This window comes from Sceloporus occidentalis, unplaced genomic scaffold (assembly GCF_023333645.1).
Source record: "Sceloporus occidentalis isolate IW3139 unplaced genomic scaffold, rSceOcc1.0.p SCAF_9, whole genome shotgun sequence".
In the NCBI taxonomy this organism is placed as follows: domain Eukaryota; kingdom Metazoa; phylum Chordata; class Lepidosauria; order Squamata; family Phrynosomatidae; genus Sceloporus; species Sceloporus occidentalis.
Window position 1 is genome coordinate 35,322,893 of NW_028316989.1, and position 17,432 is coordinate 35,340,324.

The 17,432-nt window shown below is 43.2% G+C and overlaps 1 protein-coding gene across 9 annotated transcripts in view; it reads left to right on the top strand.

The window, feature by feature from the left end:
- LOC149307249 (CUGBP Elav-like family member 4) overlaps positions 1 to 17,432 on the top strand; it is a 199,471-nt gene that overhangs the window by 154,671 nt on the left and 27,368 nt on the right. For 6 of the 9 annotated variants that reach the window (XR_016282357.1, XM_089538742.1, XM_089538736.1 and 3 more), the window contains 4 exons: positions 8,016 to 8,144; positions 10,465 to 10,544; positions 14,298 to 14,441; positions 15,420 to 15,564. Coding sequence is in view for 8 of the 9 variants with exons in the window: in XM_089538742.1 (XP_089394868.1) it covers positions 8,016 to 8,144; positions 10,465 to 10,544; positions 14,298 to 14,441; positions 15,420 to 15,564 (498 nt within the window). In the remaining variant the exon portion in view is untranslated. The remainder of the gene's footprint in view (positions 1 to 8,015; positions 8,145 to 10,464; positions 10,545 to 14,297; positions 14,442 to 15,419; positions 15,565 to 17,432) is intronic. The other 3 variants (XM_089538734.1, XM_089538740.1, XM_089538737.1) reach the window with 2 other exon arrangements.

A 17,432-nucleotide genomic window follows, 5' to 3' on the forward strand; every position in this document is an offset into this window, starting at 1 on the left:
GAGGGCGGAGACCAAAATATACCTTCAAAGCAAGCTCATCAAGCTGCATTAGGGGAAGTTTATGCTTCATGGTTTGTAAAGTAGTGAGCATTTGGGCAATGAAGCATAGCCTCCTATAGGAACAGCTTAGAAAAATGATTTGATGGCCCATGAGACAGATACATTGCTGAAGTGAAGCAGACCCAGCTCTTTGAATAGAATATAGTTGGTAGATCATGCTGGATCCTGTAACCTCCTTTAATGTACAGCACTCTGTACTCTTGAAATTAGATTATGAGACTGCACTCCTAACTTCCAGCCTTCCCTAACCTGCTACCCTCCAGATGTGTTTGACTACTGCTTCCATCATTCCCAGCTAACATAGTCATCCGTGGGTTGGGGATGGTGGGAGCATTAATCCACACATTAAGAGAAAACCAGGTTGGGAAAGGCTGCTGTGCACACTTCATGGAAACATATCCCACTGAACTCACTGAAGTTTACTTAAAGATAGTACTGTCAATGAAACATACATTTATTTCCTCATATCTGTGGGTCTATGTGCTTTCAAGTCATCTGGCGATTTATGAATTTCCTAGGGTTTTCTTAGGCAAGGAGGATTCAGAGATAGTTCCCATGAAATTTAGCCTACAGTGCTTGGTATTCATTGGTGGTCTCCAAATGCTAACCTTCCAACATTTCACAGATGAGAAATGCAACTCATGCAGCCAAACAACATCAGAGTGCAGTCATGATGGCAAACGTTATCAGTGAGGAAGAACAGACAAGCTAGAAGCGGCTTCAGCATTGTGCTTTTCCCTGAGTCTACTGGGAAGGACAAGAGTCTCCTTTCTCCCCCCAATGAGTTAATTAAGTGCAAATTACTTTTTGCATTTTAAATTCAGTTTGCAACAATTGAAGTAGAAAAGGAGAAAGAGGGAAAATCAGAGGAAGAAAGAGAGAACTAAGACATTTTAAAAGCTGTTGAAAAAATGGGATGGCAGATTAAATGGAACTGTCCCTGGCGACCATTGGGGTATATTTGTTTTCTTTCTTTTTTAAAAAATAGTGTCCAGTCCTTTTACTTGTAGAAGAAAAAGTGTGTAATCCACTATCCTGCTGACTACATTCACTAAGAAAAAACACTATTAAATAATTTAAAATATATTTAAGGTTACATGTAAACTACCTGTATTTACAAGCTGGTTATTCTCAGGGGGGTTCCCACTTCATAACCCCTTCCCCATATCCAACCGTAACTCTGCAAGCTTTGTTCCCCATTACATTACAAAAATGACAGGTTCAATCACCAATATGGATTAATTCATTGTATAAAAACACTGAAATGCTACAGGAGCACACTGGTAAGTTGCAAAATAAATTGACAGAACAGTGGCTGCACCTTTTGCCTCACATCTTGGTTTCTACAAGATCTGGAATACTGGTTTAAAAAGAAAGAAAGCTGGAAATCTGGAGGTTCTGGCTTCTAGGTGAGACGGAAACAGCTTCCTTGCACTCCCCACTGCAGATGCCCATAGCAATAGTGATAACATGTTCAATAAATATAGCAGCTAACATACCACAAGCTGACATTTGTTGTTTCCAGATTGTAAAAAGGAGGATATACTACAGTAAGGAAAGCCTGGAGGATATTGCAAGCAAATCCATTACTATAAGCTATTCCTTATTTGCAAACCTATATCTCACCTGGTTTATATTATAAGTCTAGTGTGTGCAAATGTTGTAAATTTTGCAGAAGCAGAGTCGTTAGATCAGAGCAAACCACATTCATCTGAGCTGGCTGTTAGCCCAAGGAGGCTATTCTCCAGATTAGTGCAGAGTCCAGATTTGACAGCCAAGGTTGTCACTTGAATAGTCTCAGAGATCCCTTGCAAACTGGCTGGATGTGTGACTGTCTGTGGACGTAAAAAATCAATCAATAAATTGAAGATTAATTTGAGAGTTCCTCCTTGTTCCCCCTGTCAGACACCCATAAATATAAATGCAGAGTTTGGAAAAGTTGCTGCTTTTGGAACACAGCTTCTAGAATTCCAGCATGCGTAGCCAATAGATGTATGAAATAAAGAAGTACAGTCGGCCCTTCTTATACAGAGATTTCTTATACACAGATTCATGCATGCATGGTTTAAAAATGTTCAAAAAAAGTATAAATTTCAAATTTCAAACCTTGATTTTCTATTTTTTATAAGGGACACCAATTTGCTATGTCATTATATTTAATGGGACTTGAGCATACATGTATTTTGTTATCCACAGAGGATCTTGGAACCAAACCCCAGCGGATAACAAGGGTCCACTGTACCAACAATCCTGTTTAGGATCCCTTGATGGATACCTCACTGCTACTAGGGAGGCCCTACTCCTGTAGCAAAAAAAAATCAGTCACTTCTTGATTTCTGCCATTATCTCATGTTTTCACTTCCTGAATATAATACTTCTAGGTGCTGCTTTTCAGGACCCTCTTTCTTTGGCTCCCTCTTTTCTTCTGTCCCAGAGCATCTTGCAGCAATAGAAGTAGAACAGGATCATATAAGCCATTGTTTTCCCCATCATCATGTACAGATGTGAGAGCTGGACCATAAAGAAAGCCAATAGAAATTAAATTCATTGGAGATGTGGGGCTGGAGAAGAGAATATCATGGATGGCCAAAAAAACAAACAAATGGATTATAGAATTCAAAGATGTAGCCGTGTTAGTCTGTAAAATCAGAACGTAAAGAGATCTTATAGCACCTTTGAGACTAACTGAAAGAAAGAAGTGGGCAGCAGGAGCTTTCATAGACTTAAGAGCATCTACATGACATATCATCTACACGCTCTACGTCATGACCCTGCCCCCATGGCACCATTTTGGTGCTGCATCTACACGATACACCGCCAAAAGGACATCACCACACTGCACCGCAGTGGATATGGCACCTGTTAGAGGGTGCAAGAAGGAGCTGCATTTTGCTGCTCCTTTTTGTATCCTCCAGAGGCCAGATCGGGGCCGTGGCATGCAGTTGCCATGTCCCCGATCTGGGGCGAAAAGGAGTGGCATCTCACCACCCCTTCAGGCTAATCTGTATATCCCCTTAAGTCTACTTCCTCAGATGCACTCCTCAAATTCCATCAGATGGAAGCATGGCAGTTAAAGTAGTGACAAGCTGCATTAATTCTGCAGTGTGTCAACAACCTAATTTAAAATACATTTAAGACATTTTAAAATCAGCTGAAAAACTGAGAAAACAAAGCATTAATTGGGACTGTTCCTGCAAAATCTGGACAGTTGGAAGGTATGCAGGTGCTGTTGAATAGCAGCTCCCAGTATTCCTCACCATTGGCTAGGGCCACTGGGAGTTGCAGTCTAGCAGTGTTGGGGGGGGGGGCACATGATCCTCACCCTTGTTTTAAGCCCTTGATGCTGAGTGTCTGTTCTGTGTTTCTCTCTCTTATCAAAGGGCGTCATATGGTATGTAGGTACCTAACTTTTTCCTAAATTCATCTTTTTCCCCTGTCATTTTCTCTTATCTCCTTGCCTTTTCTTCATTGAAGTGAACAGGCCACCATTTCAGAAATTTAATCCAACACAGAGACAAACTGTGGCTTTCTGCAAGCTAACTTTTGTCTGTAAGCATCCAGACCCAAAGACAAGCCAAACAAACCTCCAAGGGGAATCTGAGTGTTTTGAAACTGGGTGCCATTTTTGGTAGTGTTGCAAATATAAAATATCTTCATTAATGTAAAGCAGAAGGAAATTTCATTGCCTAAACAATTCAGTTCTGTTCTGTTTACCTAATGCAAATAAAAGCTTTAATACTTAGACTTGAAGATGATGGCAACAATATATTTTATTTTATTTTTATGGCTGCAGTTGTTTAGCTAGGCCATCGACTTTGGGCTTGCCATACTTCACAGCTACTCTTTCTATATCCTTAAACTGAAATGTTAGCTAATAGCTGACTAGCACCCTCTAGGGGACCCACTCAACCATTATGAGAAATTTGGCCATCACATATTTAAACTACACTTGGCAACAGTGTCGGCTAGACCCAGAGCTTGAAAAAGGGGTCATTCCCACTGGCAGAATAATGCGGGTTATGATTCGACTTCGCTCCGTGTCTGTACCCGATTTCAAAAGATCCCTCATTCTCACTTTAAAAGGGGATTCTTTTTTATGCCTGTTGAAGCCTCTTCGCTGCCCCCGACGGCCTCCTCACTGTCCCCACCGGCCTTGGCTCTCTCCCCCCGGCTTGTGCTCCATCTCTGACTTAAAGCCAGGGATGAGGGAAGTCACACTCTCTCAACCTCAGAGGAAGGGAAAGACAAACCCTTCTGGACAATTCTTGCCCAAGAAATCCCCATGACAGGTTTGTCTTAGGGTTGCCAATAGTTGGAAATGACTTGGAGGCACACAACAGCAGTAACAGCAAGTTTAGTCAGGGATAAACATAGGAATTTTTTTTGGACAGCAGCTTCCATGGCTGGGGGATTCTGGGAGTTGCAGTCCCAGAAAAGTGACTTTCCCAAGTCCTGATGCTGTACTTTGCCACCTAGAGGCACATCGACTTACAGACATCATAAATGTGGGTAGTTCTGCTCCTCCTTCCTTTCCCTGGCTTTGAAAAATGCAAAGAATGGAACCAGTGACCACAAGTAGTGAGGATTCCCTCCTAGAGAGAATGTATCTCCATTGTAGAAATAATGCAGTTTGACATCGCTTTAACTGCACCATAGCTCCATCCTACAGAAACCTGGGAGTTGTAGTTTCGTGAAACACCAGCACTCTCTGGCAGAGAAGGCTAAAGACCTAGTAAAACTACAGATCGCAGGATTCCACAGGATGGAACTTAAAGTGGCATCAAACCGCATTATTTCTACAGTGTAGATATAGCCAGACTCAAAGGAAGGGGTCGCAGAGGTGATGTTGAGAAATCTTGTTGGGCCAGATTATGCTCATGGCCCCAAAGATCCCCTCTTGTGCTCTAATGATTCAGATCAAAGCCTCGTGTTAGTAGAATCATTTTTGTCCCAGTTCTTTATTTTTATCCATATTTTTTTCTTACTCAGTACCTTCTCCCTGCTCCCAAAGGCTCTTGTCTACAGCCAAATGCACACAAGGAACAGTATTTTAAACCCAGTGACGTTTTATTCCCAGGGTTCCATTGCCTGATCAGGGTAAATAACGGTGTATTCTGAGAGAGATGTAGTTATTAAACACGACTCAGCTGGTGCCAGAGAAAGCTCCGCGTTTCCCAAAGGGAACTGGGAAATAAATTACCCACTTACAGAATGTAATTGGTGAGGGATTAAAAATCAATAGACAGGCAAGAACAAGCAAGTTGTCTCAGCCGGGCTTTGAAGAGGAGGAGAAGAAGGAAGAGAAATCTCTTTGCAAGAAAATGGCCCACTCTTGGCCTGCCCCCCAAATATCCCTCCACTCCATCCTCCAATGCCTATGTATGTGGTCAGCATCTACTCAAAAGAGGCCTCCTGTGTCTTCAGAGAGATCAATGGCAGAGAGATAGGTTGCAAGGCTGTAGGGTGGGAGAGGTACACATATGGGCAGGTCATCCCATTGCAGCTGCATCCAAGACTGTTTGGATACAGTGGTCTCTGGGGGCATCCATGTCATTGGGGCAGTGAGTCCACTCCTGGTTCTACAATAGACTTTCAAAGAAGCAATGGAATCCCTAGGGTTGGCGTCATCCAGTGCAGTAAACCATGGTGTCACCCATCCCATTGACCTCCTCCCATACCATACAGAAACCTTAGTAATGTGGTTTTTTGTACTGATGTTACTGGTAAATGATAATTCCCATATATTGCTGAATGTAATGGTAATAGTTGTGACATAAGCAACTAGCAAAATTGAAACGATACTCTTACATTTCAAGATCATACTCATAGCCTAAATGTATTTACATGTACAGTCGGCTCTCCACATCCAGTGTTTGAAAATATTCAAAGAACACATATAGGCCCGAAGCACATTGCAGAAATAATCCAGTTTGAGCCCACTTTAACTGCCCTGTCTCAGTGCCAGGGAATTTGGGGAACTGTTGTTTTGTGAGACATTGAGCCTTCTCTGTCAGAGTGCTCTGGGGCCACAACAAACTACAGTTACCAGGATTCCCTAGCACTAAGCCTGGGCAGTTAAAGCGGTCTCAAACTGGATTATTGATGAAACAAACTACAAATCCCAGGATTCCATAGGATGGAGCCATGGCAATTAAAATAGTGACAAGATGGGGTAATTTTGCAATTGGAATCATCTTCAGGCAAGGATTAGTCAGGTTGGGGCATAGCTGTCAAGAAAGTTTAAGCTAGGCAGAAGCCTGCAGCTCAGCAAAGGGCAGGTGTTAAGCCCGCCATTTGTTTTGTTTTGAAAAGAGATGGTTTCTCTTTAACTAGAGCCCTAGTCCTTCAACTCATTTTCTGTGAGTCTGCTGTGTGCCCTGCCATTACTTATTTATTTCCCAGATTGTGTTCTCCAAGAAAACTATCTTATTTCGATTGTCAAATGCCATTAGAACTCAGAGCTGGTGTGAGGGCCACCGAAGACAGATGCTGGCAATAATCATGAAACTCTCATTATTTACCATCACACCAGTGAAGTTTAAGTTATTTATGTCCCTTGGGCATGGCTCACAACAGCCGCTTATTCGGGTAGTCAATCATAAGCATGCAGCTGTTTGTTACTTTATTTAACAGTCTCTCTCTGTCTCATCTGTGTCTGCTTTGATTTCCCATGACCTCCAAACCCACTCGTTCCTGCTCTCCATGGCTCTTTGTCTTGGTGTCAAAACACATTTAAGAAGCCAAATATTGCCAGTGCCTGTTTTCTCTGCCCTTGATAGTCAAGCCTGCAATAAAATGTTGCAACAGCATAGTGATCCCCAGATTCTGTTTCCAGAATCCAGACAAACAGCCATCCATCTGTTCTCTAAGACTCTACATTTCAACCTCCCTCCCTGTATTTTTCCATTTCTCCTGCAATCTCAAGAGATATGTAGTGTTCTGTAGCCGATGAGCCTTCTCACTCTTCACTGAGCTATTTAGAAGGTTCCCTTCCTTAGAAATAATCATGTTTCCCTGAATGTTTGATATATATTTATATGTGCCTCTTTGTTTATTTACATCGTGCCCTTCTCCATACCCTCCATCTGGCCTAATTTCCAACGAATCCTCTGCCATCCCATCTTTTCATCCGCTTTTTAAATGTCCCAGTTTTTCTCTCCTTCTCCCTCTGCCCCCGTTTCCCTTCAGCTTAAGTCAGTTGCTGCAAACTGAATTCAGAGTGCAAAAACAGTGAAGGGTCTAGAAACCATGCCCTATGAGGAAAGACTTAGGGAGCTGGAGATGTTTAGCATGGAGAAGAGAAGGTTAAGAGATGATATCATAGCCCTCTTTAGGTATTTGAAGGGGTGTCATATTGAGGATGGAGCAAGCTTGTTTTCTGCTGTTCCAGAGAATAGGACATGGAGCAATGGATGCAAACTGTAGGAAAAGAGATTCCACCTCAACATTAGGAAGAACATGCTCCCTCAGAGAGTGGTGAAGTCTCCCTCCTTGGAGGTCCTTAAACAGAGGCTGGATGGCCATCTGTCGGGGATGCTTTGATTGAGATTTCCTGCATGGCAGGAGGTTGGACTGGATGGCCCTTGTGGTCTCTTCCAACTCTATGATTTTATGATTTCCATGTGTGCTAGATTTTTCTGTGCAGAGAAATGTGGCTTTTGCACAAAAAAAATAAGTCTGTGCAGAAAAATCCTCCAAACCACTTCAGGACACTCATGTACAGGGTAAATACTGGGTTTTAAAAGACTGGTTTCTTCCAAAAGCATAGGGGATATTACTGTAATTATTCATCCTCATATGTGAAGACAAAATAATTAAGGATTTACAAACATACCCCTCGAGACTGTTATGTAGTCATTCTATGTTGTCTTGACCTGGCCATCCCAACCAAAGTTTCCACTGTCTTCTGCTCACCTTTGGTGTCCCTTTACTAATGAAGGGTGGCTTGTTTTTAGAAGACAGGAAGCTCTTTGTGGGCATGTTGGGGAAACAACAGAGCGAGGACGACGTCCGGCGACTCTTTGAGCCCTTCGGACAGATCGAAGAATGCACCATCCTCAGAGGTCCCGATGGAGCCAGCAAAGGTGAGGAGGACAGCTACCTTGATAGAAGGGAATGATGGAAGTTGGGCTGGTCTAGGTAGGCCTACCTTGAGGCCGAGCAGTGGAACTACTTCAGATTGCAAGTGCAGAGATGTTCAGGTGCCAAAGTGCTGGAGGGCAGAATTGCATGGCTTTCTGTTCACACGCTACACTGCCCTGCTGCCCTCAGGTGCAGCAGAAGCTGAACTTGGAAATTATGGCTGGAATCCATTTGGATCCTATCCATGCATGAGTTCCCTTATGGAAATGGCTGGAAAGTATTGTCTGATATGAGAAATCTGCATTCATTGTAAAATTACAGAAACAGAGTTGCACACACGGTGTTGTTGGGTGTGTGGATATATGTAAGGATGCCCGTGTGAATGTGCATTCATTTGTACATTTGATATTGCATTTGGCTGCAGATTCGGTTGTATGTTGAGGTGCACATTGGCTCGTGAAATTTCACCACTAACCACTGACTGTGTAGCACAATCAATACTTAACTCTAAATACAGAGATTTCCATTATGCAACCCAGGAGCAGGATCACAGTTATCACTTTTAAGAAAAAAATATTATAGCTTCCAGAATGACAACACTGGCCATGCTAACTGAGGAATTCTCGCAATTGTCATGCAAAAAAAGTCAAAAATCCAAGTTCTGAGTGTAGTGGAAGATGTCAACCCATCACCAATGTTCAAGTAAGAGGCAAAACAGCATCTTGTTCTTTGTCCCAGGCAGTAAAATATCTTGTGCCAAGCATGCCCTCCCAAACTGGCTGCCTTGCAGGCATATCTATGCCAGCTAATATCTTTCATAGAGGTTCTGGTATCCCTCTCTTCCAACTTTGTTCCCCACACTAGCAATCTGTTTCCATCCCTTTCTCATGCTGCTCTTCCACTGTCTTCTGCACAGCTTCAGCCAGTGGTTTCCATAACAGTAGAGCCATGACTCCCCTCCATGTTATAATCTACATTTTAAAGGTTATGGTGCTGAGCCTGCTTTGCGCAAAACGTTCAGCACCTTGCAATCTTGGACAGCTCTTTCAAAGTTCAAACCCTGGAATGGATTCATTTCCCTACTGACTTGGAATCGACTAGTATTTCTTGGTCCTGTTGTCCATCTATGACAAGTGTCTCAGAGTCCATCACTTTTCAAACTTGGAACCTGGGAGGGGCAAAAACAAGAACAGGCATCAAATTTAAGGCTGCAGTCCTGTGTCATTTGCCTGGAAGAAAGACCCATTGAATCCAGTGGGACTGACTTGCAAGTAAAGCTATGTAATATTGTGCTGACAATAGCAAAACATATGCCCAGGCTTGTTAATGGTGGATGTCTGCCTCCACATCCCCACAATTCACACAGACATAACCACTGGGGGGGAAATGGCTTCTGTGGGTTTTGTAGCATTGGTTCCAGCTGTTTAAATGTGTATATTGACAATGGACACCGTTTGCACTTGTAGTTTGCTCTTTAAATGTGGATTCACTTTCTGCCAAAATAGTTGTGAAATGGTACAATGCACTTCTGATAAGGAGCATGTATTGTCACACTAAAAGCGCGGACAGAAAAGAGCCATGATTATTCTGGCTCTGGGCTGCCCTGGTACCACCTCACTTTGACTGGCAACACAAAAGTGATGATCTTGGTTATTGTCCTATAGGGGCTTTTTACTATAAAAAGCAACAAAATGAGAATCAGATAACCGGGGGGGGGGGGGGACCTGACAAATATTAAAACATAGTAGATTCAAATCCATTAAATAATACTTTTCTGATCCCATCCGAATCTAAAAAAGCAAATCGTATGGCCATTAACTAAATGTGAAAATCTATGAACCAATCCAAGAGAGAATATAAAAAGAATAAGAACTCTCTCTCTCTCTCTCTCTCTCTCACACACACACACACACACACACACACACGTCACTTGATGTATGAATAATACAATGACTCCTTTTTCTTACTTTCACTAACAATGCAAACTATTCAAAGACATAGCCATGTTAGTCTGGAAAAATAAGCATCCAAAGGTGTCCTGTAGCACCTTTGAGACTGACTGAAAGAAAGAAGTTGGTAGCATGAGCTTTCATAGACTTGAGCCTACTGAAAGACTAATGGAAAATATATTGGTTTCTATTATAAAAATTAAGAAGTTTAAAAAAGAAGATCCTTTTTTACAGTTGACTGCCAGGATCCTTCAGCCAGCTTGCTCAGTGGCTATTCTGGCTGTGGGATTCTAGATAGTCCAAAAATGAACTTTTTTCAAGCTCTGGACCTTCATGCCTCTGTGTTGACCACTGCAACCTTCTCTCCCCATAGGATGTGCCTTTGTCAAATATGGAAGCCATGCAGAGGCCCAAGCAGCTATCAGTAGCCTCCACGGCAGTCAGACGATGCCGGTAAGTGCCAGGCAGTAGCCTGAAACAACATGGCAGATGGTTTTAGGACCACCATTTGTGTGAGCAGAGACGTAAGCTGAAGGCATCAATATCTTTGCTCTCATGTTTGCATCACATTCTTAAGGTGATACACTTGTTCCTGTGTGACTTCCAGTCATTTTTGACCTATGGTGACCCTAAAGCAACCCTGTCATGGGGCTTTCTTGGCAAGATTGTTCAGCAAGGGTTTGCCTCTGCCTTCCTCTGAGAGTATGATTTACCAAAGTGGGTTTCCATGGCCGAGCAGGGATTCGAACCTTGGTCTCCAGTCACAGACCAGCACTCAAACCACTATATCTTGCTGGCTGTCTTCTTCACACTCAGCAGAGTTAAATTGTGGGATTCACTGCCATAAGATGTAGAGATGGCTGGCAGCTTGGATGGTTTTTAAGGAAGAATGGATAGATTCATTGAGGCTAGGTTCTTCAATGGCTAGTATTGAGGATGGCTAGATATCACCTCCTGGGTCAGAGGCAGTATATCGGTTGCTGGGGAACGTGAAACAAAGGGTGTATCCCTACTCATGGTCTTCTTGTAGGCTACCCACTGGTAACTGGTTTGTCACTGTGGGAGCACAATGCTGGACTGGATGGGCTGCCTATATGATCCAACAGAGCTCTTCTTGTGTTCCTAAACTACAGCTGTTCCCTCCTTCCATATCTCTTATGAGGAAGACGTTTGCTATATCCAGTCCTCCCTCAGATGAATTGGGCTATAATTCTCAACATCCTTGTTGGCCATGTGGGCTAGGGATGGAAATTGTAGTCCAACCTATCTTCAGGGTAGCATTTTGGGGAAAGCTTCCAGAAAGCATGTCACCAGGTGTGGCTGGCAGTTTCCATGTGAGCTGAACCTATTCTAATGATAGAGTTCAATACCTTGCATACCTCCTTTAAAATCTGGAATAAACCTCAAGAGTGGAACCACCTACTATTGGCTCTTAGTTCTGTTTCTAATGTTCCCCTCGAATAACCCCAGAAATTTATTCTTTGAGGATAACTGACCATACCAACCAGTTTCTGCAGTGCCCCACATCTCAGCTCACCTGGCCTTGTGGAAGGACTAAACTCTTACTCCCAACAATCTCCAGGTGTGTAGCTTGTTGGGGATGATGAGCATTGTAATCCAACGTATCTAGATGTTGGGGAAGTTCTAGTGTAAACAGGTGTTCAGTGGCACCTTATAAAAACATTCATGGTATCTGGTGGCTTCCATATCAGTGGGGCAGTGAGCCTGCTCTGCTTTTCAGTGTGAATCTTAAAGGACCTTCTTATTCAGAGTTCTGAACCATATTGTCAAAACAGAGTCATCACCTTGGACAAGATCTATAAGTGAGACATGGGAGCTGTCAAGGACTACTATAAAACTTCTCCCCTCCCTCTCTTGGTTTGTCTTTTTCTCTTTTCCTCCTTTCCTTCCTTTTCTCCTTCCTTCCTTCCTTCCTTTCAAAGACTGCCTGCAAAAACAATCCCAAGAGGCACCGACAGCTATATAGAAAGGAGCTACTCTACTGTGCAGGTTCCTACCCCCCACAAAGTAGCATTATTGTGTGTGTTTTTTTCTCCTCCTAATCCCATCACCAGCTAATTTATCCTCCCTTTGATTGGATCAGAATCTCAGGGATCAAATCACTTGTTGTAAAAATAACACAGGGCCCATCGTTTATTCTGATCAGCCAGTGATGCTCTCTAGGCAGGTGTTAGGAAGTAATTCAATCACCAACTTGAGAAAGCTGCCATTTAATTAGCAATGAAGGTCACAGTTTTAAATGAGATGGGCTGAGACAGGGGAAGGAGCCCCAGGAACCCATTGGTGATTATGAAAGAGTACGGCGTTGATCAAAGATTGCTCCCAGCAGGGAGACTGGGCCTTCAGTGACCTCTGATCTGGTGTGGCTGGCCAGAACTGCAGGGCCAGAAGGCGGAGGGAGAAGACGTGCTAATCACAATTATCTCACCCTATTGAAATCAAAGATATGGGCTAAACAGATGAGCAAAGGCTAGGTCCTACTTTCTTAAATCTTCCAGGTCAACCGAAAATGACTGGAATTTAAAAAGTACACTTTGGAAGGGCCTGTCTTCAAGGGCCCTCTCTCCAGGGCTGGCTTTACTCATGAGGGCAATGATTCTGAAACTTTGGTTTTCCAGCTGCTTTGGATTTCACCATTCCCTGAAGCTCCAACTAACACAACCCTTCACAGAAGCATAGAATCCTAGAGTTGGAAGAGACCTCAAGGGCCATCCAGTTCAACCCCATTCTGCCATGCAGGAACTCTCAATCAAAGCATCCCTGACAGATGGCCATCCAGCCTCCGTTTAAAGACGTCTAACGAAGGAGATTCCACCATTCTCCAAGGGAGTGTGTTCCACTGTTGAACAGCTCTTACTGCAGGAAGTTCTTCCTAATGTTTAGGTAGAATCTCTTTTCCTGCAGTTTGAGTCTATTTCTCCGGGTCCTATTCCCTGGAGAAGCAGAAAACAAGCTTGCTCCATCCGCAGTGGGGCACCCCTTCAAATACTGATACAGGGCTATCATATCACCTCTTAACCTTCTCTTCTCCAGGCTAAACATACCCAGCTCCCTAAGTTGCTCCTCATGGGGCATGGTTTCAATAGGTCTGTGATGAGTAAACGTATAAATAAATCCCCTTGATTCAATGGGTCTATGGTAGGTCAATATACAGGGAAACCCCACTGATTTGGTGAATTTATGGTGAGCAAGCATAAGTACTGTAAATCCCATTGGTTCAGTTGGTCTATGGTGAGTAAATACATAGATTCGGTGGATGTTCTGACAGACTAACAATTGGTGTAGTATAGGACTAACAAGGGAATAAAAATGGGTATACTATAAGACTAGCAACAGGGATTGTTACACTGGGGTAGGAATTGTGCAGTCCACAGACCATATGCAACTTCCCAACGCTTCTGGTGAACCCCCCCCCCCCCCCGAAACCAAACCTCTTTTTACTAAAAAATATATTGGCCCAAATATTGAGAATTAACCCTCTGCTGCCTTAAAAACAAATCCCCACAAAGTCGTGTGATTTGATGACCTTTTGAGGGAGCTCATGGGAAGGGGATAAAATAGTGGTTTCCCTTCCAAACCAGAGCTAACTAAAACACTACGGACAACCCATAGAAACTTAGGGAGTTTGGAAATGGGGTACAGACAACCCCCTAGACCCTGTCTGGTTGCCTAGTACTATATTACACCCTCACCATTCCCATTTTTGACATGTAATTTCACTTTTCTCTCCTTATAAAAAGTGTGAGTATGTATGTTCTGATATTAATTGTAAATTATTACTTACAAGCTCTGCAGTTTGAACCATCAGACTGTATGGTATATTCAGAGTATAGCACACAAAGGAAGCAGGGAACTTCAGGAATCAGTGGCCAAAACCCACACCAAAGATAGGCAACTGAAACAAATGCATTTTTATTTTGGAAGGGTCTCATGAAGGCCTGCCCCATGGGGCTATGCAGAGTCTCAAAGAAAGTGGCTTCTGCAACAACAGGGCTACCATTGCGAAGGTCCTGCTGGGGCATCAGTGTCTTATTTCAATTATTATGATTCCCATCATCGGTACTGAGTGGTCTTGCTGAAAGAATCTGTAATACATGCTGCCTTTGCTGCCACCTGCAGAATCAAGGGGTACACTCTGCCCCACTCTCTCTGTTTCTGCCTCTGTCTTTCTCTCCTCATTGCTAGGGAGCATCCTCCAGCCTGGTTGTCAAGTTTGCCGACACAGACAAGGAGAGGACCCTGCGGCGAATGCATCAGATGGCAGGACAGCTGGGGATCTTTAATCCCATGACAATCCAGTTCGGAGCCTATGGAGCATATACGCAAGCGGTAGGAGGTGCTGCCAGTCCAGACTGCAAGTAGCCATCAACCCTGTGGGACAGAGGCATGCAAAATGCAACAAGCCAGGAGGGAGGTGGCTAGCACGGCGGTGATGTGTGGCAGCCATATTGGTGGAGAAGTGAATTTGCTAGATATTTTGAATCACTTTGCAAAAGCTATCCACAGTCCTGAACCTCTTTGGGGAGGACAGATCATCAGCACTTTAGATAACACCTTTCAAATTTTTGAGATGATGTTCAGCACCCTGTATATCTGCTGGTTTGTCCCTCCTCTCTGTCCCATTAGTGGAACTAGTATATATATATGGGCAAATCCAAGACAGCCTTCTCTGCTTTGGCACTCTGTTTATGGAATGCCCTCCCCTTGGAAGCCCAGTGTAGGCTGGCTATAGAGTCATGTTGGAGGACATATTAATCAAATCTGTAAAGGTCAAAGCCACAAATCTGGAGGGCTAACTGTAATGTATTAATTGCATGCCACCCTGAGAACTCATGACAGAGGGCAGGATAGAAATATTTAAATAAATAAATAACCTGGATTAAATACTGAAATGAATTCACTACCCTACTGACATGGGAACCACCAGTTACCACTGGGATGGGTAGATGCCCCCCTTTAGTTAGCATAGTAAGAATGGCAAACTTTTTGCAAGATTTTGAGGGCTGTGATTTCAAGAGTCTTGTTATGCTACCTGGGAAGAGAAAGAGAGCTGCCAACCACAGATGTCTTGTGCTTGTGTGCCTGTGCTTGGAAGCTAGAACAAGGTTGAACAACAGCAGGGGAAGGCACCTTGATAACAAAAGCAAAACTAACTTGTACATTCTTCCTTCTCCCCTTCTACCTTCTCTATGTCCTCTGTTTCCTTTTCTTTGCTATCTGCTCTCCCTACCCTCAAATCCCCATGCCACTGGTTTACTCCCTTTCTTTTCCTTTCTCTCTCCCCACGTCTGTCTTTCTTTCATTAAGATAATGCAGCAGCAGGCAGCCCTGATGGCTGCAGCACAAGGAACATGCCTCAACCCTATGGCAGCCATTGCGGCAGCCCAGATGCAGCAGATGGCCGCTTTTAACGTGAGCGGGTTGGTCGCAGCTCCCATGACACCCTCATCAGGTATGAGTTACTCCATGATCTTTGGTTGCACTGGAGGCTATATTGGGACAAATACACACAAACAGTAGGGAAAATAAAGACAAGGGCCTTGGTGGTGGTGGTGCCCTGCTGCAGGATTGCTCAGGGTGTATCTGGACTACTCAGTTGCAGACATCCCTCCATATCCATGGATTTTTTATCTACGGATTCAAGCATCCACAACTTAAAAGTATTTTAAAAATATATAAATTCTAATAAGCAAACCTTGCTTTTGCCATTTTATATAAGGGACATCATTTTACTGGGCCATTGTGTTTAATGAGACTTGAGCATCCACGGATTTTGGTATCTTGCCCTTCCCAACAGGATCAGGCAAAAGAAAACTGCTGCATATTCTTCCAGTTTGTGTGTTCTTCCTCATTAATACATCTCCCAATTGATTGTCTTCCCCAAAAAAACAACTGGGGGAAAATGGCCAGAATTCAAAGGCGTAGCTGTGTTAGTCTAGAAAATCAGTATGCAAAGGGATTTTGTAGCACCTTTGAGACTAATTGAAAGAAAGAAGCTGTTGGCATGAGCTTTCATAGTCTACAAAATATTGTGACCAGGTCCAAGATCATCCAGCAAGCTTCATGGCTGAGTGAGGACCTGAACCCAGGTCTTCTCAATCCTAATCCAATACTCTAACCCTTTGTGGGTTTTTAGCTTTTAGGACTTCAGTTCCCAGAATCCTTCTCCGTTGGTATCCATGCAGTGTCCTGGAACCAAACCCCAGCAAATAACAAGGGTCCACTGTACAAGAGTTACAGTCATGGATCCATCCTATGGAACCCTGGGATTTGTAGTTTGATGAGCTACTTCTGTCTCCTCTGAACTACAGCACTAGAGCTCTGTAGCAGAAAATTCTATATATCTCACTCAGCTACAGTTCCTAGAATTCTGTTGGGCACAGCCACAAAAGTTTAAGTTGTATCACACTCCTCTAACTGTGTGGTGTAGAGCAGTGGTTCTCAAGCTTTGGTCCTCCAGATCTTATGGACTTCAGCTCCCAGGAGTTCCAACCAGTATGTCTCGGGATTCTGAGCACTGATGTCTGAAACATCTAGAAGGTTGAAGGTTGAAAACCACAGCTTAGGTAACTCAGGTGAGGACATCCTCCAATTTTAGGCCCTTCCATGTTGTATGAAGTGATTGGATTCTCCTGTTAACAGTCGTTTTCCTCGTCAATGTTTTGGCTTTGTTTGGTCTTTTACCAAGCAAGTAAATGAAGCTACCTAATATGGCTTTTATAAATATGACATATAAATGAAATAAATAAATAATAATCCCAGAAACCCACAAGATGAAATCAAGGCAGTTTATGATGGGCTCAAACTGCTATCAATGTGCATAACAAATACAGTACAGTACAGTTCCATGCAACAGCTTCCTAGACTGCCAATGTGCATTTAATTGCATGTCCTTCCCAGGCTTTAAATTGTGTTGGGGTTTTTTTTTAATCTCTGATCACTGCTTTCTGTAGCAACAGGAGAAACTTGCAGGAAAGATGGGGAGCTCCTCCAGCTAAATCTGACCCTTGAGCTGGAAGTCTCCCTTCCAGTGGCAAGTGGTGACTCCAGTGTCAATTGGATGGTTAACATGCCCTCAACATTAGAAAGGTGAGAACTAGGACATGTTGTAATCAAGCCACATCAGAGTGTGTGGATTATTATTGTAGCAGTGTCAAACTGCTACATGGCAGTTAAAGTAGTGTCAAACCAAATTATTATTATAGCAGTGCCAAACTGGAGCCATGGCAGTTAAAGCGGGGTCACAAACAGGATTGTTAATGTAACAGTGTCAAACTGGAGCCATGGCAGTTAAAGCAGTGTCAAACTGAATTATTATTA